This window comes from Diadema antillarum, unplaced genomic scaffold (assembly GCF_040938485.1).
Source record: "Diadema antillarum isolate AM-2024a unplaced genomic scaffold, OU_Dant_1.0 seq00001041_RagTag, whole genome shotgun sequence".
Taxonomy (NCBI): Eukaryota; Metazoa; Echinodermata; class Echinoidea; order Diadematoida; family Diadematidae; genus Diadema; species Diadema antillarum.
This window is the reverse complement of record NW_027271872.1, coordinates 1,403,813-1,427,212: the sequence shown is the minus strand read 5'-3', so window position 1 is coordinate 1,427,212 and position 23,400 is coordinate 1,403,813. Positions and strand designations below refer to the sequence as shown.

At 37.6% G+C, this 23,400-nt stretch overlaps 1 protein-coding gene across 1 annotated transcript; it reads left to right on the top strand.

The window, feature by feature from the left end:
- Positions 1-10,001: 10,001 nt before the first annotated feature.
- LOC139742981 (trimethyllysine dioxygenase, mitochondrial-like) lies at positions 10,002-21,567 on the top strand. Its single transcript, XM_071653487.1, has 7 exons — positions 10,002-10,014; positions 10,178-10,391; positions 12,906-13,021; positions 17,203-17,462; positions 18,122-18,270; positions 19,881-20,105; positions 21,097-21,567. Exons 1-7 carry the CDS (start codon positions 10,002-10,004, stop codon positions 21,368-21,370), a joined length of 1,251 nt encoding a protein of 416 aa, XP_071509588.1. The 3' UTR covers positions 21,371-21,567.
- The last annotated feature ends 1,833 nt before the right edge of the window (positions 21,568-23,400 follow it).

The window sequence follows — 23,400 nt, the reverse complement described above, 5'->3', positions numbered from 1 at the left end:
AGACATACAGTATATTGGTGTACATTTAAAGGTCTACATTGTATCTCCTCTCAATTTTTTTGAGGCATGATCTAGTGCCATTAGTTAATTGCTTGTGGTCATTTTATTTATTTATTTATTTTTTATTTTTTGTAATTGCTGTGATAGGATGCTCATTATGGGTCATACAGCAATTAATCAGTATCAATTTATTGGGGTGAACTGCTGCAAGTTTTATTTTCCCAATCCAATCTTATTCCACCTTCCCTCCAGATTCTAGTACTAGTAGTAAAGTGATCGATGACCAATTGAGCTTGAGCAGAAGTTCAGAAAAATAGAAGTAATGAATTTAGATTTTCATGCTTGGCTGAAGCTCAGTACAATCCAGATCATGTTTGAAAAGTGGTCTCTTTATTATAAAATGGAAAAAGACACCTGCAGCAAATTGTCATACACACAATACAGTGCACTCCCGTTACAACGAACACGGTTATAACGAAATTTCATTATAACGAAGTAAATCTTCTGGTCCCAAAATTATCACAATTAAAGTCTATGGTACAAAATTCGCTTATAACGAACACGGTTATAGCGAAATTTCCGTTTTAACGAAGTCTTTTCTGAGCGCCACAACCAAAGAAAAACAAAAGAAATGTGCTCCGTTGTAACGAAATGCGAATTGCTTTCGAAAATACGTAGCGGAACAAGCATTTATAACGTCTCTGCATTGGTGAACGCCTCACACCACTGTGTGTTCGCTCCTTGAGTCACGCACAGTTTCTGAGGGGAACTTGCGTTTATTATTGTAATACTGTTATCCCATCACATTTCACATAGCTTTCCAGTGTATGATGAGTATTCAGCAAACAGAATATGATGTAATTATATACGTTGTTTCCTTGTTTTCGTTATATATTGTATTTGTTCGGTTATTACGAAATTTCGTTATAACGAAAGAAAACTGCCGGTCCTGAGCATTTCGTTATAACGGGAGTGCACTGTACCGAAATTATAGACAGAGATAAACCTGAACAGTCAACATGATGGTCAGCAAAAAACAACAACAACAAAACAAAACAGCGAAGAAATAAATGTACGTACATAAATGAAAATATACAGCTTGCTTTTAAGAGAGAATTGCAGAATTTTGTTTCAAGTGTCATTAAATTTTAAGTATCTTTTTTTTTTGTACTCGATCATGTCCGGTACAGTGTACATGTTAACATAATTGATATGGAATGCTCTTTAATAGTTTTTGTGATTATTACCTCCACCAACAAGGTTATGGTTTTGCAATTGTTGGTTTGTTTGTCTGTCTGTATAAGTAAAATATAAGTTTATAAGGGGAAAATTGAGCAAAGAAAATGGGATTCCATCGGGATTCGAACCCGAGACCTCCGGATTGCTAGCCCGGTGCTCTACCGATTGAGCGAAAGAAAGCTCTAGTTCAGTGTTTGTCCCAGAAACCCTACATTCTCAATGCTCGAATGGTCAGAAGCTATAGCAGTGTGTTTGTGTGTGACACACACGTACACACTTGAACCTGGCATAAACCCGAAGGATAATTCAACTTGGGGATAAATGCGAGAGATCACCGAAGTGATGCAGCTTTTTGAGTATGTAACAAACGCAAGCAGAAAAACTGACCAGAAATGAATAATATTTGTGACCGTGCACCTCAAAACGAACATAAAGTCGCACACACTGATTTTGCGTGAGGACTGAAAATAAGTGAAATGGGTCAACCTAGCCGAACTCGACTTTTTCATATTTTCTGAAAGAGCGGGTCTTCTTTTACATTATGTTAAAATTTGGTATCATAAAACGGGCAGGAAAATGTGTTTTTTAGCAGTTTATCTCGAACATTTTTGGTAGAATAGTGTGATTAGGTGTGTCTGTAGAATCCCTTTTTCATTTCCGAAAAACCTTGTCCACACTCTTCACTTTCAACTCTAATAACTTTTGAAAGTATAGTGCTACTGCTTGAAAGTTGACATTAATTATGGACAGAATGTTTTAATGAGGCATGCTTAATTGCAGTTTAATCTGATAATCCCTTCATTGTTGTTACTCTGGTGGTTTACTTCCTGTTTTTTGTCCCATTCATCGCACAGCCAGCACGATTTGGTAAAGATTAAGCGCTTGAATAGACGCTGTACTTCAGAGCCTCTTTTCTCAGTTCACACTTTTCCTGAGTTTGTGCTTTCTGTCCAATATTTAGATAGGTTAGGAGAGTCCATTTGATTTGAGTTATACATCATTTTAAAGCTTAAAGTCTGCTCTTTCAGAATATGGTCTTAACTAAAAATTCATGTCTGGCGACTTTTTGTTTGTTTTGAGGTGCATGGTCACATTTATTAGTGGAAAATTGAGCAAAGAAAATGGGATTCCATCGTGATTCGAACCCGAGACCTCCGGATTGCTAGCCCGGTGCTCTACCGACTGAGCTATAGAAAGCCCTAGTTCAGTGTTCGTCCCAGAAACCCTAAAATATAAGTTACATGTATAACACAAAAACTTATAAAAAAGATTTGGACGAAATTTTCAGGAAAGTTAATAACACAAAGATCAAAATGATTACATTTTAGTAATGATCTGGAGCACCGTCTGGACTCTGTAGTTGAAAGTGAGTTGCTTGGCTGAGGTCTGAACTTTCCAAGTGCTTTTCTAGAAGATGCAATGATAGCAAATTCATATCTTTTCTATGACTATTACTGGCTGTATACATCAATTATTTACTGTAAGCATATTTTCTGCAGACCCCTTTGACAAGTACAGTGGACTCCCATTATATTGGATTCCATGGGACTGGCAGTTTTCTTATGTTGTAGGGCAAGTCCAAGATAACACGCGCGTTACGTATGGGACATTCAGAGACTTTTATGACCTGAAAAATAGTGTTAATGGCTTTTGACCATATTAAACTTTATCATGGTGATTGATATCTAGAAGAAGTATGATCATGCAAAAAATGGAGAAAAATGACCTTCACAATTATATTCTAGAAGAGAAAATATGTGCCGTTACGTATGGGACCAGAAAATTTTTGTTTTTTTGAACATTTTTTTCAACCTCAAAACTCTCTGAAAGTATTTCATTCTACAACTTGAAACTCACTGTGATGAAAGTCACAACACTCAAGATTATCACAGGTAAGTTTCGTGTCATTAGGTAAAAAGCTCTAATTACAGGTTCTAATTAAAGACAGACATGACGTGTTACGTATGGGACAGTTACGTATGGGACAGTTTGTCCCCCATTCATTTAGTGTGTGAAGAACCATGTTTATGGGTATTTTGCATAATTATTGAAGTAAAATCAGTTGAAACTACTCAAATACTGATCCAGATTGTCAAGGAAACAATATTTCCCAAATATTCACCATCCTAAGGACAGGGATCTCGCCAGCGTATATCACCCTTGTCGGCCCCGACAAGCGTGCGGTTTGAAGAAGCAATTGCCGACAAGGGTAAAACTTGCCGACAAGGGTAACACCACGCGTGAACTTGCCGACAAGGGTAACTTGCTTGACGAGCTAAGTTCGGACCAATTTCTCGCCTTTTTCAGTCTTTATTATCTGGCTAGAAAAGAAGCTAGATGTTGAAAGCAGCAGCAGTTTACATACTTATACAAGTGCAAAAATTTACCCACGCAGTCATCGCACCTATCACAACAACGCGGCTCAACAGAGCGACGTATACCAGGGAGGGACCTCCCTGCTGATACACACCACATCACACACTTGCTCACTCACATGCGCTCTGATTTGGGATCCACACACACATGCACAAGCACCCAGCCGGCCACTTACAGCCGCCTGTGCGTGTACAACGGTACAGTGTATTGTGAGAGGGAGAGAGAGGACGGAAAGAGAGGGTTGGAGGCCGAAGGAGGCTGAGGAAGGCTGACACGTGCTCGCTTGTTGTCACGCTTGTTGTCGGGTTACGCAAAAACAAACGATATGAAATGCATGCCCCCCTCCGCCAAAGGTTGTATTTTTTTTTTTTTTGGCTGCTTTGGTTTGTTTGTTAGTTTGTCTGCCTGTCTGTCTCTTTTTTCGCAAAATAAGTCAAAATTTGGGAACAGATTAGGATGAAATTTTCAGGAACAGTTGGTTGGTAAAATGGCGCAATGAACAGATGATTAAATTTTGATAGTGAGCAGGATTTATAATACCACCGAAATTCACCGCCAGGATCCAGGATCTTTAGACTTTGTTTCGTATATTTGAAAGGATTCGTATCAATTCTTTAGGAAGCTGGCCATCGGCAATGACGCAAAATTAGATGCGTTCAAAGCATTGCCGCAGAGAGAAAATTAACTCCATTTTTCGTTAAAAAAAGAAAAGAAAAAAGAACTTGCGATGTAGTAAGCAAATGCAAATTGTTATTTAGGTTTTGGTAGTTTCAGTGGGTTATTTTTTTTTAATCTAAAAAGCCATGCGTTCCATTTTAGCCTTTTCAATTTCTATGGATTTGTAAACGTCATTCGTGAATATTCCATTTTCCTTCTCCGGGCCGAAATTTATAGTAATTCTGTCATGATGGTCTTTCAAGTTCAACGTATACGTAATGCTCCACGTGCTTCTGGCTTGGGTTTGTTAAAAGGTGGGTTAGGGGGCCTTCACGGGCAGAAAATAAATGATGATCATTCATCAATGTTCCCAGTTGGTTTACATGCTATGTACACGCTGTTTACGACCACTGAAGCAAGGTGGCAGTACGCGCGACATTCTTTATCTGACACCTGGCTTTCGTGGAAATTTCATGGAAATTTCCACAAGCCATGATATCAAGTTTCCCCACTGCTTGAGGTCGTGCTTTTTTTTATTCTTCATTACGAACATCAATTTGTTCAACTTGAAAAGTGTAGATAATTTGCTTTGAGGACGTGTTTCTTTCTTCTTCCTTTTTTTTTTCATTGCAGCATCGGTAACATTTTGTTTTGTTCATCGTCCCTGCATGGCAGGGGTTCATGGGAGGAGAACGATAGGAATGACTGGGGAGAAAATAAACTGAAAGAAGGAAGCATCTTTTGAGCGAGCTGTCTTTGTTTTTCTCTACACCAGCATCAGTTATCGCCACCAAGATTCATTTTTTTTTCGTTACTCCGACAGATTAATGATAAAATGATGCTAGATTCTTTATTCTGAAGGTTCGTTAATCCAAAAATGATTAAGAAAAAATGTCCGTTCATTTCACGACGAAATCAGTTTTGTTATTTCGAACGTTCTGCCAGTGAAATTTCGGAATAAAACGACGGCACAAAACAGCGTGTTTTCGTACTCTAAGGGTCTGTTATTCCGACAGAAGTAGTAATGATGAAATAATAAATTGTAGATTCTTTATTCTGAAGGTTCGTTAACCGAAAATTGAATAAAGAAAAATGTCCGTAAATTTCAAAACGAAATCAGTACGTCATTTCAAACGTTTTGCCAGTGAAATTTGGGAATAAAACGACTGCCCCAAAACACTCAGTTGCAGTTTTCTTACTCTGAGGGTTCGTTACTCCGACAGATTAATGATAAAATAATGGTAGATTCCCTATTCTGAAGGTTCGTTAATCCAAAAAATGATTAAGAAAAAATGTCCGTTCATTTCACAACGAAATCAGTTTTGTTATTTCGAACGTTTCTGTCAGTGAAATTTCGGAATAAAACGACGGCACAAAACAGCGTGTTTTCGTACTCTATGAAGGGTCTGTTATTCCGACAGAAGTAGTAATGATGAAATAATAATAGATTCTTTATTCTGAAGGTTCGTTAACCGAAAATTGAATGAAGAAAAATGTCCGTAAATTTCAAAACGAAATCAGTACGTCATTTCAAACGTTTTGCCAGTGAAATTTGGAATAAAACTGCCCAAAAAACAGTTGCACTTTTCTTACTCTTAAGGTTCGTTACTCCGACAGATAGATGAAAAAATAATGCTATATTCCTTATTCTGAAGGTTCGTTAATCCAAAAATGATTTTAAAAAATGTCCGTTCATTTCACAACGAAATCAGTTTTGTTATTTCGAACGTTTCCGTCAGTGAAATTTCAGAATAAAACGACGGCCCCAAAACGGTTACAGTTTTCTTTTACTCTGAAGGTTCGTTACTGCGAAAGAATAACGATATAATACTTTAGATTCTTAATTCTGAACGATCGTTAATCGGAAAACGATAAAGAAGAAATGAAAACGGTTACAGTTTTCTTACCCTCAGGGTTCGTTACTCCGAAAGAATAATGGCAAAATAATACTCTACATTCTTAATTCTGAATGACCGTTAATAGAAAAATTATAAAGGAGAAAATATTCGTTTATATCCAAACGAAATCAGTTTTGTTATTTCGAATGTTCTGCCAGTATAATTTCGGAATACAACAACGGCCCCAAAAGGGTGTTTTCTTATTCTGAAGCAATCACGATGATAGATGATAGATTCCTTTCTGAAGATTCGTTGATCGGAAAATAAAAAATAAAAAATGTTTGTTAATCTTCGAACGAAATCAGTTTTATTTTGAACATTCATCTGTAGTACCGACCTTTGGTGTTGTTGTTGTTTTCGATTACAAACCTTCGAAGTACTCATGAATCGTTTCATTTTATGATTAAACAAACCTTCGGAATAATGACCATCATTACATTTTTGTATGATATCTCTTTGATGTCACGACCAAACTACCGCAGTATACCCAGAAAGGAAAGTGCAACGATGTCCCGAAAGTTCTCGATCGCTTCTCGCGCATCTGCATGCAATAGGCCTACCACGTGGTCGAGCAGACGGCGAGAAAGCAACACGGCGCGCGTAGTTGCGATGCAGAGACGGCTAATTATTGCAACAGTGAAACAGGAAAGGCCTAAAAGAAATCGGAACCTCCACCATCGGCACCTACTTCTCTTTCATTTATTATTTAGGAACTGCCGCTAACAAAAGGTATTTTCTGCATTGTTTCTGTGAGAATATGCCCCTCACAACGTTCATTACATCTCCGTGAAAATGTCGCATTTAGTGGCATTTTAGCGGCGATTCATCTGTGTTGTATTGAGCATTAGCGAAGGCTTCCGCGCTTCGCGCGGGAGGGGGAACCCCCCTCCCGTACCCACCCCCAGAACAGCGCGCATAGCCGACAAGCGTGAAGAAATTCCTGGCGAGAACCCTGTCCTAATCATATTCAATCATATTTTTATATTTTTATGACCAACCTGAGTATGCATGCCCCTTGTCCCCCATTCGTTTAGTGTGTGGAGAGACATGTTTATGGGTATTTTGCAAAATAATTTTGCAAAATACCGATAAACAAATTTTTGCATAATTATTGAAATGGAATCAGTTGAAACTACATTGTACTCAAATACTGATCCAGATTGACAAGGGAACAATATTCCCCAAATATTTCTATCATAATCATATTTAATCATATTCTATATTTTTTTGACCAACCTGAGTATGTATGCCCTATTTTCATCAGGATAATTACTACTGAAAACTTGAATAGTTGAAAGTGTTTACTTCCATTGATGAAGGGCAGTTTGCCATTTCGTTTCAATAAAAAACAACTTGACACAAGAAATATTAATTTTTATAAATAAGCAATACCTGCTGCGTGGAACCCCAGTGATCGAGTAGATATATGATGTCTGTCTAGCAGTCAAGTCATTGATTCGAGTCACACCTCAGTATGTATACCCATGAATTTTGTCGTGGCTATTATTGAAACCTGAATAAGGACAATTTGTGTATCACTTGCAATAAAAAAAAAATCATTTTACTTTATATTCTGTTTAAATATTTTTATCACAACCATTTCAACTTGGATCTCCATCACTAAACTTTGAATTCCTCTAGTCTTAGGATTGTATGCTCTTTAGTACTTCTTATAATTAGTTTCCAATCATCTCATTAAATGTTGAAAACTGAATCCCCATTTCTACAAAAAAATACCATCCCTTTAATGCTGATTTTTCATTGTGTATTTTGCCATTTTCCCCTCCCCCTTTCTGAAAATTGTTCAGTCAAGTACATGTATTGTTTAAAGTGTCTATAACTCAAAAAGTAGCTACAATGTTGGGATGCTTTCTTCAGGATGATTGACCATTTGTGTACTGAGAGACCTTCCCAGCTAGCTACATGCATTCACATGCATTATGTATGAGGATGTCCCATACGTAACGCATTTGTCCCATACGTAACATTATTTCAATGCCTAATAAAAAATATTCCTTTTACTGTTTTTTCATTTTTCTATGGTATTTAATTTCTCTAAACAATAAATTAGAACTTTCCAAAAGGGCATTAATATAACCTTAGCAATTTCAGAAAAAACCTAAAAAAATGACCTCAATTTGTTACGTATGGGACATGTCATGATAGGACACGAGCTAATTTGCATAATCATTTGCATAATCCCTAAATTTTCATACCAAGTTAAATTATTTGATGAACTTCTTATGTCCACATATTAATCAAATATCATTTGCTTTCCTTTGAATTAATATGAATTTTTATAAATGTCCCATACGTAACGCTGTGTTTCACATTTATGCAAATGAAGCCCTTGAAATTTGCATAAATTTACGCAATATAATTTTTTCCTCCATGGAAATCAAAACTTCAACTCATAAGCTTCAAAATGATACCAAACATGTCAATATTGAGCAAAGATGAAATTTTGCCTTCTGAGGGGACCTTATCTTGGACTTGCCCTGTATCAAAATTTAGTTATTTTTAAACCAAACAGATAAACAATAAAAACGCATCATAGAGTGGATAATATTATGGCCTGAATCAGAATTTTGTTCCGTATAACGGGATTGCACTGTATTTGTCAAAACAGCAAAATAAGCAAATTCCACTTATAAATTCCTTCTTTTCTCTGATGTTCCGTTCTTTTTCAGACTACAGCTTGACCCATTTGAGCGGAATCCCTAGTCTGACCATGTTGCAGGCACTGAGTACCAGAGGAAGCCAACTCAGCCAATCAGGTTGTCGGAACCTGTTACCGTGGTTTCGTCAACTTGGCATCACTAGCAGCATCACCAAAACCTCAACAACTCATCAACAAAATTCAAGTATGCCTGACTCACTGTAATCTGAATCACAAATGAAAACAATTGTAGTTCTCATGACCTTTCTGTTTGGTGTGAAAATACATTGCTTTCAATGAGCAGTTACTGCACAGTAATGGATGGAATACATTCTTGTCCCCTGAGAATAGTTCTAAGGCATTTTTATAATACTCTCTGTGAAGAAGTATGTCAAACATGTGATTTATTTTTTGACAATTAAAAAAGAAACAATAATATCTGTTTGTATTCTATCTCCTTATCTTCAGAGTAATACTTTGAACATTGAACCTTTAAAGAAGTAGCATATAAAAATTTAGCAATTCAGCAATATAAAGGTTGAGTATATATCTATAATGACACATAGGCATCTTGTTATCACCAGGTGGCATGAGGCTTGTCACGTATAATCTTTTATTAAGACTTACTAGGCTTAGTTTCCAGCCGCTATCTCCTCTTTTCATGTAGTGCAGTGTGCAAGCTACAATGTACCTGACTTGAACCCCATATATATGCTTTAACACCATTTCTAAATCAGTTACACAGGCAAAACAAAAGGGGTCTGTTTCTTACCCTGTTATCTACCAGTAGTAGTTGTGTGAAATAGGCGACTGAAGTACTGTAGGTTCACACTATGTACACTTTTTCTGTTGTTATTGTATGTTGTTGGGGTTTTTTTTCGTGAGAAGTATGATAGGATCTGTGTAAATGTGTGACCATGATGACACTCTTAACACGTGGAACTCCATTTGATGTCTATCCAGCAGACCAAATCTGCTAGTTAAAAGTGGTAGTATCAGATTTAAAAAAAAAAAAAAAAAAAAAAAATTATGTGTGAATCTGTTCATTCATCTTTAGGTATTACAGGCTTGAAAACTTCAAGTGGACTAGAAATCTGCATCCTTTTAAATTCAGTAGTACGAGCTGGTCTTTTGTGCAGACATTGTGTGGAGTGAAGAACAAGGCTTACAGCATGGCAATCCTAAGTACTGTTTTGATTTATGTTGAAATCAATTTACCTTCATACTCTGCATTTGATTTTTATTGAAGAAAACATTTCAGATATTGAATGGAAAGTTGTGTGTGATAAAGTTCCCTGGAGGGTAATGCTGGTAGTTAAAAAAAAAAAAAATTGTTTTGATTATGCAGAATGCAGCCTGAAACAGACCCATGGAGTCAGGCATCTTTCCCGTCAACTCGCTCCATCAACGAGACTGGTGCCTGCTCCCCTCTGTCGACACCTTTCCTCAGCAGCAGACGCACAGCCAGTGGCTGATGTCCAGCAGAGAGGGGATCACCTGTCTATCACTGTTGATGGCAAGACTTTCAAAACCAGCTATATATGGCTGAGAGACCATTGTAGGTAAGGTGTATGTAGCCTGGTAACATAATATGGAATGCATTTAAAAGATTTACAACCTTATGATTGTGAAAAGTTCTAGTAATAAGTGTAAGCAATATGGTGAGCAATTTTAAACATACACAATTTTTATGAGATTTAGTTTCTTTGTTCAATTCACTTTTATAAGATACTTATTATACATTAAGTATGGTATCAAGTATCATCTTTATGTAACCAATCATGATCTATGTGAATCCCATATCTGTTGAGCAAGTGACACTGCCATATCTGTCTTCATGAATTTGATGAAATAGCTCTCAATAAAAGTGAACATTTTCAAGCGCTACTATTAAAATTATGTTGATGGCAGTAGTGATGATGATGATGAGTGTGATAATGATGATATAAATTCATGTGAAAACTCAATAATTATCATCTTAATCATTTTCAGCAGTATGAGCATAAGCTTGATAATGATAAGAAAACAATCATGTTATGATGTTATGTGGTGCCGGTGAAGCAATGACTGAGATTGTTCAATCTTTTGATCAAATTAATTTTAAGTCAAGATGATTTATGATTAACCTCTCAAATCAACTCTAGGTCCATTAAGCAATGATTCGCTCCCAAATCAACTTCAAGTCTGTTTTATCAAGAGACCCAAAGATGAAATCAACTTTAACTTCCTCCCAAATCAACTTTAAGTTTTCGCAACCGCTCCAAATCCATGTAACTTTATAGTTGATAAAAAAATCAGCTATACATTTTAAGTAGAGACAGTCTAGGTAGACTCCATTGTAAGGCAATTTACTGAAGAAAGATGAGTGTCATACTTTTCTAGGCTACCTGGGGTCTTGTCATGAATGTTTGTCTGTTAACTGCTTACTTTCTCTAACATTGTGTTACCGGTACATTTCTTTCATCTAGTTATGGTCTTTTCCTTGCATGAAATTCATGATTGGCGTGCATTGCGTATGCGACTGCTGCACGCAAACACCTAGAATCTACAGCAGTGTCAATCCCACCCTGCGCGCCCGGCGCTGCAGCATGCCCGCCCGCCCAGGCCCGCCCGCCCATCAAGCCATCGCTAGCAAGGAATGCTGGAACTGCGTCTGTGTGCAATGCATATTTTGCCAAAGAATATACGAGGAAACCAGTGATTTCTGATGTGCGTAGGCCTAAATTGCATGTACAGCTAGTTCGTCAATAGATACTAATTAATAGTTTAGTAGGCCTATACAGAAAGTAAAGAGTTTATTTCTATAGCACTGAATTACGACAGTGACATCTATTTAACCAGTTAGGCCTAAGTAACGTTACAACGGGGTCGTTTGTACTAACTGTAACACTGCAGACTAGAGCGTCTACTAGGTCTAGAATTTTGACATGTAGACTCGTGATCTATTCTTTATAAAGCCGATCTGCGCCGAAGGGGTAAAAACAATCTAGTCACCATGCTCTCACAAGTTTCCATAATCCTACACATAACACACAAGACTTGAAACAATGCATACCTTGGACAGTCCCACTGCAGAAATCCTGTGTGTCAGTTATTTATCCATGCCAATGAATACTAACATTAGATTTAAGATCCTACGTAGTGTGCAGAATTTTCACAGTGTGCGCGTATACAGATTTTCGTTGAGCTCGAGATGTGCTAGATCTATCTACCTACTTCCGTCAATACAATGCAAAACGGCGTATTTTGCGGTTCTGTTGCAAACATACTTCTAATTCAGCGGCTGTAGTGCTAATCATGCTGCAGCGCACTAGCAGACTATGCTTCCGTGGCCATGGCAAACAATCATGTACATTCGTGTTTTTGTTCTTTGTTTTGCTTTGTGTATTGTAATGTTTTTAAGCAGACAGTACCGGAAACCAGCCTCGTCCTGTGTTTTTTGTTTTGACAAAATCAATAATTAAGTCATGGTGATCAGCTATAACTATAATCAACTATTAAGTCACTTTGTAAAACGGAAACTTAAAGGGACTGTACAGTACTGGTTGAGGTAAGGATTCATGATTTGAACATTCCTAAGTGAGATAATGAAAAGCCTCTTATGAAATATGAAAGAGCATGTAATTTTAAGAAGGATTCAACGTTTTTTTGATGAAAATTGGTTTTCAAATGGCTGAGATATCCAAAAAAGTGCTAATAATAAAAGGCGGCATGCCCCAACTTTATTAGTATCTCTTTGTTTCACGTTGTTTTTGAATATCTCAGCCATTTCAAAACCGATTTTCGTCGAATAAACTTTTGATACCCCTTAGAACTGCATGCTCTTTCACATCTCATAGAGTGGTTTCTGAATATCTCACAAAACGTTAAAAGCTAAATCTTCACCTCGACCAGAACTGTACACACCCTTTAAAGTTTATTGAAAGTTATAGCCGACTTTAAGTTGATCAAAGTTATATTTGATTTCACAATCGACGCTAACTTTATCTTGATAAAACAGGGCCCAGGGCAATCAGTTATCATTACACGTTCTTTCTGTTTTCCTTCTCTTTGCTATCGGAAACTGTGGGAATTAGGTGCCCCGAGTGCTATGACCATGCCTGTCTCCAGAACTTTGTTCATATTGCTGCTATACCAACAGACATCAAGCCAAAACGGGTGACCCTGAATGGAGATGAACTTTGTCTCATTTGTAAGACATTATTTCCACCATAGATTATCCTATCAGATTGATTACATAATCCCCTTAATTGTGCTGGTTGATTTAGCCTAAACCCAAGACTGTATGCAAGCATATCTTCATTTATTCTTTTTTTCAAGTTTATTTGTGCAAGTATGCACACATTGAACTGTGATGACAGCATTCTTTGTTATTCAAATGATTGATTAATGTTGTTATTTTCAAACTTCCCCTCTAAATGCAATACAGTCAAACTCGGATACCTCGACGTCGGATAAGCCGAATATCACTTACCTCGGGGGCAAAATGAAAGTCCCGATTGTTCCGATGGAGTTTCCGTGTATTAAAATTTGCGTAGCTCGAAAAAGATAACTCAAAGTTCGGTTACCTCGAAGGGAAATCTAATGTCCCAATCTTAATTAACTTATTGTTTTTCCCAGCATGTAGCTCGAATCGAAATTGTAAACATCACTCAGCATCTCAGATTAAGCGCGCGTGGACAGCGAAGACATGTCACAAATGTGTTCACACTCGATTGTAAATATTCTGAGACCAGAACAATCGCGCGCCCAAGAAGAAATACCCGATACACAGCTGACAAGGAAAATCCCCAACACCTACCAACACACGTACATGGTATGCACATAGCACCCGTGCCAATGGAGTGCTTTACGATAGCACTACGCGCTGCCCCATCATTTGCTTTTCTTTAACAACTGTGTTTTGATTTTTGATGGAGACAGTCATACCTTGCGCGTAGATTTCTCAACCGTCGGGGCGCACCTGCTTACGTTGACAGTTATATCTTTGCCATTAATCACGCTCCACCGTCAAAACATCAATCTCCCTCGTAGTGCCTTTTTTTAAACTTTTTCTTTTTTTGGCCTTTCACGAAGTTTACTTCCCCGAGAACGAAAGCACTGAAACTTTTTTTTTTCAGCAATGCGATTATGAAAATCTGGAAGTATAGGCCGATCACAATGAAGAATAGAATACACAGGGCTCCGCACTAAGTTTTATCGGGCCACCAATATCATTGATTTTTATTTTCTGGTGGTCGAAAGTAAAATCTGGTGACAAAAAAAAAAATCAGGAAAAACATTAGAAAAACTAAATCGGTCCTACTAAACATAGACAAATTAATATTAAGCATTATTGAAGTGATACAGATGTCCATGTCTAAATAAATGAATAGAAAATTCAATCATCTTACTCTGTGTTTAAAGATTTGACATATAGGCGTAGATATTATTATAAAAGTTGATGCCCATATATTGAGGAGGTCAAAACTTACATTTGAAATGAGAAAATGGGAGCATTTGCTGACATTTGTTAGCATCCGACATTTGTTTTAGCATTGTAAAAAGCTGAAAGTTACCGTTATTCATTTTTAAATGTAAAAGCAAACAACCGACATTCATTTTAGAATCTTACGGAGCTGAATACTATCCTAATCCATTTCCAAACGTGAAAGCAAACATCCGCTATTTGTTTTAGCATCTAACTGAGCGGATTAATACCATTAATCATTTCCAAATATTAAAGCAACAATCTGTTATTTATTTTTGCATCGTACGGAGCAGAATATTACCGTTATTCATATCAAACATCCGACATTTATTTCATTATCGAATGGAGCCGAATGTTACTGCTGTCCACTTCCGAAAGTGAAATGAATCATCTGACAATTATTTTATCATCGCACGGAGCCAAATGTTAACTGTTTTTCATTTTTGAACGTCAAGGCAGACATCAGACATTTTGGACCATGAAACGTATAGCTGAATGTTACTGATATTTATTTTGAAATGTACCTTAGCAAATATCCAATATTTTTTTTTTATCATCGTGGATGGGGCAGAATGTTACTGCTGTTCACTTCCAAACATGCCAAACGTAAAAGCAATCATTCGACATGTATTTTAGCATCTTCTGGAGCTGAATGCTACTGACATTTACTTTCGAACGTAAAAGCACACATCCGGCATTTATTTTATCAGCGTACGGAGTTGAATATTATTGTTATTCACTTCAGAACATCAAAGCAAACATTCGACATTTATTTTAGCATCTTCCGGAGCTAAATGTTATTGCAATTTACTTTCGAACATAAAAGCAAACATCCAGCATTTATTTCATCATTGTCAGGAGTTGAATATTATTGTTACTCTTTTCCGAACGTCAAAGCAAACATCAAACATTGATTTTACCATTAAACGCAGCTGAATGTTACTGTTATTCATTTCGAAATTTAAAAGCAAACATCAGACAGTTATTTTAGCATCATATGGACATGATGGAGCAGAATATTACTGCTATTTTCTTCCGAACATAAAAACGATCATCTGACATCTATTTTAGCTATTGCTATTTACTTTCGAAAGTATAAGGAAACATCCGACATTTATTAACCATCGTACGGAGTTGAATGTTATTGTTTTTCATTTCCGAACGTCATAGCAAAAATTCGACATTTATTTCAGCGTCTTCCGGAGCCGAATGTTATCCTTATTCATTTCCGAACGCAAAATCAAATATCTAACATTAGTTTTAGCACCATACAGAGCTGAGTCTTATCGTTATTCATTTCCAAAAGTATGAGCAAACATCCGACATTTATTTTAGCATCATACCGAGTCGAATATTACCGTCATTCATTTCCACAATTAAACGCAAAACTCTGACATTTATTTTAGCATCTTACGTAGCCGATTGTTAACGCTGTTCATTTTCAAAAGTAAAGGCAAACATCCGACTTTTTTTTTTTTTTTTTGGTGGCGCGATCGGGCCACCAAAATCTTTATTTCTGAAATTTTGATTTCATTTCCGATTTTCACTCAATTCATTCATATAAAAGTTGATTCAATTCAAATTGACAAGATATGCATGCAAACAATCAGTAGGCACTATAACAGACACAATGTTGAACATCGATAAACGTCGAACATCGATAAACATCGGATAAGTCGAAGAAAATTCGACGTACGCATACCTCGAAATTCGCGTACGTCGAACCATTTTCTTCAGTCCCGACGAATTCGAGGTATCCGAGTTTGACTGTATGTTGAAATATTTTGTTGCTCACAGGAAGGATATGGTTTGACCTATAACATAGCTGAATAATACTTGTACTACACAGCCAGTCATAACAAATATCGATAATTATGTTGTCTTCAGTGATATATGAATATGTTTTGACCACTTTGGTCATAGGATAGATATCATGTGCACCTTATACATCATGAGTAATTCCAGTGACACGGAATTTGAGCAATCACTCGAAGCTTCCCTGAGACTCTTGCAACATGTTCAACAATATGTGCAATTAATATTTCACATGATAGTGGATATTATGATTGTGATGGTTGGTCTATTGCTTGTAACTGTCATGAACTGGAGGTTGCTACAAAAGTGGCACATTTACTCCACTGACCACAAGTAGGGTAGGTATCTCATTGGGCGAGACACTACAGTTGTAGTTGGCAACCTGGTGGTGACTCTAAGTCTCCCTATTCTTGCAGTTGTCTCCGCAATGTCTCTGCAATGTCTCCTGAGATCCAGCTGATTCTCTGGAGACTTGTGAGAGAATCAAACATGTTTGAAGACAGAAGACTTTTTCCAGTCACCAGCTGGTCTCAGAGACATTTCCACAAGATCGTCTTAGTTGCGGAGACTAATTTTGTTTGCGAGCTCTCTGAGATGCCTCCGCAATCTTACCGAGACTCATTGGCGATCTACCAGAGAGGTCACAGAGATGTCTCCACGACTGAGAAGACATCTCTTAGATGTTGTGGCGATGACTCTATGACTTATGGACAAATAAATCATCACTCTGTTTTGAGATGTCTCTGAAGTCATCCTGGAGTCACTATCTTTGTGAGAGTGCCAGTATTTTTTTTTCTTCATTTTGTGTATAACAAGTAACGACAAGTGATCAGTCGCAGCAGTTGAGGCAACATTTTCTCCATTGAGATAGACCTTTCACCCATTGAGGATGGACTGATGTTGCCACAACATGCATTTCCCATAGACACCTGCCCGAGTATGTCCGGGACTCGTCCTCAGCGGGTTGATGTTGATTCATCAATTCTAATCCTCACGCCATATTGTGCTTTCCACAATTTGCTTTGACTGTCTTTACCAGAGTCTTGCGATTATTCTCAAGTCATTCGGTTTAACGTTTTACTGTGCAGGGCCCGATGACCACTTAACCACCTACTCCATGCAGTGGCTGCTGGCCAATGCCCCGGGTCAGAGGTCCAGTGATGGGGCTGACCAGCTCCAACCACTGTACTGGGACCAGGAGATCATCACCTCCAATCCGCCCCAGGATGTTCACATCGATGAGCTGCGCAGCGCCAGTCGCGGCGGCCTTCGCAAATGCCTGGAGAATCTGCACGTCTACGGATTCACGTTCGTCTCTGGTCTCAAGGCTAGCAGAGAAAGTACAGTGGTATGTGAAAGACAAATGCATGAGGGGTTGATTGTATGATCATTTGTCAAGTTTTGAAATGCTGGATGATGAAAGAGAACTTTTCCTTGCATTCAGATTATCTTATTCCAGAAAGAGCAGTTACATTTAATCAGTAAAAATACATACACGATGAGAAAGATGATGTATAAGTTGAATGACTGTCTGTATGTGAGGAAATCACCTCAAAGTGACTTCACTTAGGAGTCACACAGCTGTCTTCAGTAAGATTACAATAACCAAAAATCAAATACATTAAAATCGTGGTTGAAAAAAAAAATACATAGATATCAACGTCAGCATAGTACTGGATCACCCAGATGATATATATGCCGGAATTTTTGTGACTTCTATTTCTGTCTCTACTTTGCCATAGTGTTTGTGACTTTATACTAATTTGTAAAACTTTCCTGTGCTTTGCAGAAGATAATTTTCCTATATTGTGCAAAAAGGGATATATTTGAGCAATGACCCAATACTTTATTACAGGTAATTGCTAATACATTTCACTTATCCATCAGAAATGTTTAGTTGTCCAACAGAGATGTTTAGTTGCCCTACATGATAATGTGGGCAAGAGGGTTTTTTTAGCAGCCTGTTTTATTACCTCTGAATGTTTCCCTGAATATTTCTCTTCCCAGGAGGCTATCAAACTTATAAGTAGCCCAATGCGCACGTTCTACGGGAGCATATTTCATTACCAGAACGATGGCGCTGTGGCAGACACAGGTTATACGTCCAAGGGTCTGCAAAACCACACGGATGGAACTTACTTCGATCATAATCCTGGGTAAGGTAGCTTCATCATCTTATCTTTGTTACACTGTTTCCAACATGTAATTTGGACAGGTCAGTAGTATGTAATTCCTGATTGTCTAGTAACTAACTACTGTAAAAGGGGAAATTTTCGCGGTGTTGAAATTTTCTCGCATTTCAAGCAACCAGAAACTAGCGCGAAAATGAAAGCCACAAATATTTTTGCTTGCCATATGTTCCAGTAGTTGATGTCTTGATTCCGCGGAATTAAAAACATACGAAACTCTTCTTACCTGGCCGAGCGCGAAAAATAAGTCGCATGAAAATATCCAGTTTTACAGTAAATGGGAGGAACTTCAGGTGATTTTAGGGGAATTAATTACGCACTAATTGAGTCCACACAATATCAGTTTTGTGCAGCAGTAGAGTTGCAGTTAACTTCCAGAAGTTAATGACACACATAACTGAGTCCTATTAAAGAATACTACATCTGGGCACAGCCATGATGATTAGCAAGAGAAGTCTTCAAATATATGCGTGGATGAAAAACATGACCCGTGTAAAGTTTCTGTAAAGTTACACAGCTTGAGGGGCTTCTTTCACAGCCAGTGGTACGAGGTCATGTTTTCGTTGGTAGGTATACATCTCTCAGTCAAATATGCTTTCAGCTGTGGGATTGTCATTCCCACAAAGTTATGAGAGGAGTGTTCCGTCTGCATGATATATATGGAGTCATAGAATTCAAAAAGATGACATTCCGTCAGTAGTGTGACAAAAGCTTAAGTATCTTAGATTTGGGTAAAAATCATGTTTTTTTGAATGAATCATCAGAGAATCAGTCATGTGATGATCTGTCCAATTCGTAGCTGTCTTGTAAGCCTAAAAAAATGAAGCCACCATGGCATGTCAAAGGAAAGACAATCACATTTGTTATAGTGCTTTCGCTGTCATAGTTTTTCCCCTATCCTGAACTTTTGATATACATGAAATGCAGGGTTTTGTACCCCTAATAGCGATTATGAAAGTACAGTGCACTCCCGTTACAACGAACACGGTTATAACGAAATTTCGTTATAACGAAGTAAATCCTCTGGTCCCAAAATTATCACCATTAAAGTCTATGGTACAAAATTCGCTTATAACTAGAACACAGTTATAGCGAAATTTCCGTTATAACGAAGTCTTTTCCGAGCGCCGCAGACGAAGAAAAACAAAAGAAATGTGCTCCGTTATAACGAAATGCGAATTGCTTTAGAAAATAAGTAGCGGAACAAGCATTTATAGCGTCTCTGCATGGGTGAACGCTTCACACCACTGTGTGTTCACTCCTTGTGTCACGCACAGTTTCTGAGAACTTGCGTTTGTTATTGTAATACAGTTATCCCATCACATTTCACATAGCTTTCCAGTGTGTGATATATATACGTGGTTCCTTGTTTTCGTTATATATTGTATTTGTTCGGTTATAACGAAATTTCGTTATAACGAAAGAAAACTGCCGGTCCCGAGCATTTCGTTTTAACGGGAGTGCACTGTAGCATTTGAAGACAGGTATGAAAAAGAGTTTAATCCAAATTTAGTCCAAATTTTGTGGTTTTAACAATTTTCTGTATGGTTTCATTGTATGTCTGACTGACCCACCAGAGGACTGGTGTTGCATTGCATATACCATGACGGCACGGGAGGGGAGAATACCCTGGTAGACGGCCATGCAGCAGCTCGGTGCCTGAGGGCGCAAGATCCAGACCTGTACGAGGCGCTGCGCACCATACCGGTTGTAGGCCACTACCGCGACGACGTCCATGATTTCCGCTGCTACCATCACACGATCGGTCACAATGTTTTGACAAACCAGCTGGAGCATGTTAGGTTAGTGAAAAGGAAATTCATGGAAAATATACTGATTTTTGCATAGGGTCATTTCACTTCCCGTAGTGAACACAGTGTCGTACCAGAGTGACTACCTCTTTTGTGAAAATGTTGACTGCATGAGTGAATATGAACCTACTGTTGATGTGCAATGCAGCTGTATATTGAACAATGAAAATTTCCCTGCATTAGTGCAATTATTGATATCAACATGAATGCAGATATTTTATCAAAGCATCCTGTGGCTTTGACTTTTGGACTATCAATGTTAATGTTGTCAGTCTGCAAAATGATAACACGCAAAGATAATTTCACTGGACTGACCATGCAGAGGGATTTACCACAAAACTATTTCCTCTGTTGCAGCATAGTTGTTGACTTTGTTGATGTGAAAAAGGGATTTATAGATACTGTTCACACCCATAATAAGGTGTCTCTATTTTACAGCCACAATGACTTCCGTGTCATAAATATTACCTCAAAATCAGAGAGAAAAACAGAAGAAGAAACATCTGACACAAGCAGGTCTTAATTATACAGTATATAGTCATATTACAAAAGGAGGTTATCTGATATTAAAAGAAAAATTTTTTTTGAAATGGATGCAAATTCTATTCTTTCCCAGTTTACATTAGTGCAATCCATCTTCCAGGGATCTCTTTTTTTTATAGAAAATGCACTTCAGAATAAGACAAAACACTACAAAAACAACAACTTGTGATTTCTTTTCCAGAGTTACACAAAAGGTTTTCAAAATACCAATATTTATAGGGGTTTATAAGCATTGCTGCAATTGTGTTTGTTTGTTTGTTTGTGTGTGTGTTTGTCTCTCCCTGGCTGTGGTATTTAGGAATTTGGGGAACCAAGTTTAAAAAACAAACAAACATGTATTATCAAATTACAGTGTAAGGGGAAAAACAACACAGCCTCCATCAGTTTGCTCTCTAAAAGTTTATTCAAAATTTGACCATTGTTGTTGTTGTTCCCACAGATACAACCCCCACGACCGCCGCCCACTCAATTACCTGTCGTACGAGGATGCTGAGCGCTTCTACACTGCCTACCGAGCCCTGGGCCGCATCATTGACTCCCCCGACAACGAACTGCAGACGAAGCTGCAGCCAGGCCGCATGGTGGTCGTCGACAACTGGCGGCTGCTCCACGGCCGGACTGCATTCACGGGAAAGCGTGTCATGGTCGGCTGCTACCTCGTTCGCGACGAGCTTCAGGACATGAAACGAGTTGTTGCCAATTTGGCAGTGTGAGAGAGTGGACACTGATTCATATGGATGGGAATTGACTTTTTGTGTCTGTCTGGGAGGGGAAATCTTGTAAAAAAAGAAGAGGTACAACTGTATATCAATGCATTTATGACTTTTAAACAAAATAGCGTGCCATTACAACTGTTTCAGAAATTGAACTACATTGACGTAAATAAGTACTCAATTCATCAGTGTTTCAGTAGTAGCGATGAATATGTCAATTAATTGCAATAAAAACAACTCTATACAAAATTCATTAATTCAAATAGAATAGTGTGTTTTACCGATCTGACCATGTTATGGACTATGCATGATAAGAAGGGTGCTTACATTGAATAGCAACTTTAATGCTGTATATTAGAATGCTTTGCAATTGGCCTTCAAATGATTAATGGGATTGCACCATGTCTTGTGTGCCGGTATTCAATTACAAGAACATATTCCTTTATATCAGTTGTTTGCCAAGATGGTATGATAATTGTGTACAATGACTGCACCAATGTTTTCAGTACTGCTATAAACACAGAATACTTTCAAATTTACATGTGCAATTATTCTTTCGTAAAAACAGCAGCAACTACTGTGAATGATGTCTTTGGAAGTAAAAGTTTGTTGTCTCTAGCATTCTCATTGATTTTGTGGTGTTGTGATAGCCTACTTTCACTGTCAATGCACCGGATCTGTTGAATTCATGAATGTAAAGTACTGTACATTATAGTAGCTCCGTCCATTCTTTCTGAAAATAAGAGATTATGAAATATATCGAAAAATAGGTTTGAATTTCTGACTTTATGCTCATTCATATCCTAGCTGTGATAATCACTCAAGTATAATGTTCCAAGTTGGTGTATGAGTGGACATTTTCTCAGTGTGGAAATTTATGCACATTTTGCAGAATATGAAATACGTATGAATATATTAAAAAGCACACAAGTTTGTTTTTTGCTTGCTATATGTAATACAAGTTCATATTTTGATTTTATGAAATTAAAAGATACAAAATTCATCTCGATTGGCCAAGCAAGAAAAATTATGGGTGCGGAAATTTCAGCTTTTGCATGGCATTATGACATTGCCATAGACTTGCTTGAACTCAGTTTGTATTCCCTCTGCCTGTTTTAAGCAGCAGGTCATGGGTTCAAATCCCAGGCCGATTCTATTGTGTTTCACTTGGTCTCTTTTAATCAAGATAAACATGTGTAGTTTTACTTTCAATAGAGAGTAGCAGCTATGCGAATCATACATGATATGATATCTGCTTCTGGGATGGAAACCTTAAAGCCAAAACAGTTCTTTTGTGCTTGCAGAACTGTTGACTTTTGCTCTATCAAAATGTGAACACTTATGTATGAGAAATGAGTGGAGGGATGCCATGATAACACATTTACCATTGGGTGATGATGAAAATGCGAAATATTAACCAAAAAGGTTCACTGGAAGCACTTCAGTTTCAGAGCTTACCTGATTGTGATTGCTACGGAACATTTTACATTTGATAACATTGATTACAATATGTCAAGCCCTGATGTATAAAATTTCCCTGTATTGTAAATTAATGTTTCATGCCCATGAAGGTGCATGTAATACATGTATGTGTACAGTTCTTCCCTGATTGCTCTGTTTTCCCTCACTGATTTTGATTTCAAAATTTGGGCAGCTGTATATTTTATATCAGGATGTGTTATTTTGTGACCTGTACTAATTATGTATAGTATACCAGGGAACCTTGATATAACAAGCAGCTTGGGCCATCCTAAATTTCCTCATTATATCAGGCATCTTGTTTTATTAGGAACTAGAAAAGCACTCTGAGAGCGCAGACCTCCGCCAAGCATGCAGCTTACTAGTATTTCCAGAGATATCAGTGACTTCCACCCATACGTACTTAGGCACCATGCTAAAAGTGTTTTGTACAGTATGTCCCCAAAAAAATTACAACGGGACCCCACGCAATGATATCTTTGAAAATAGTAGATCAATCTAAATACAAATTCAGGGTATGAAACTATAACTCATTGCCCACATCTTACAGA

Excerpts from the sequence above, each read along its gene's own strand:
- LOC139742981 (XM_071653487.1), top strand. Across the intron at positions 13,022-17,202 it reads AGATGAACTTTGTCTCATTT|GGCCCGATGACCACTTAACC; the intron begins GTAAGACATTAT and ends TTTACTGTGCAG. Across the intron at positions 20,106-21,096 it reads AACCAGCTGGAGCATGTTAG|ATACAACCCCCACGACCGCC; the intron begins GTTAGTGAAAAG and ends TTGTTCCCACAG.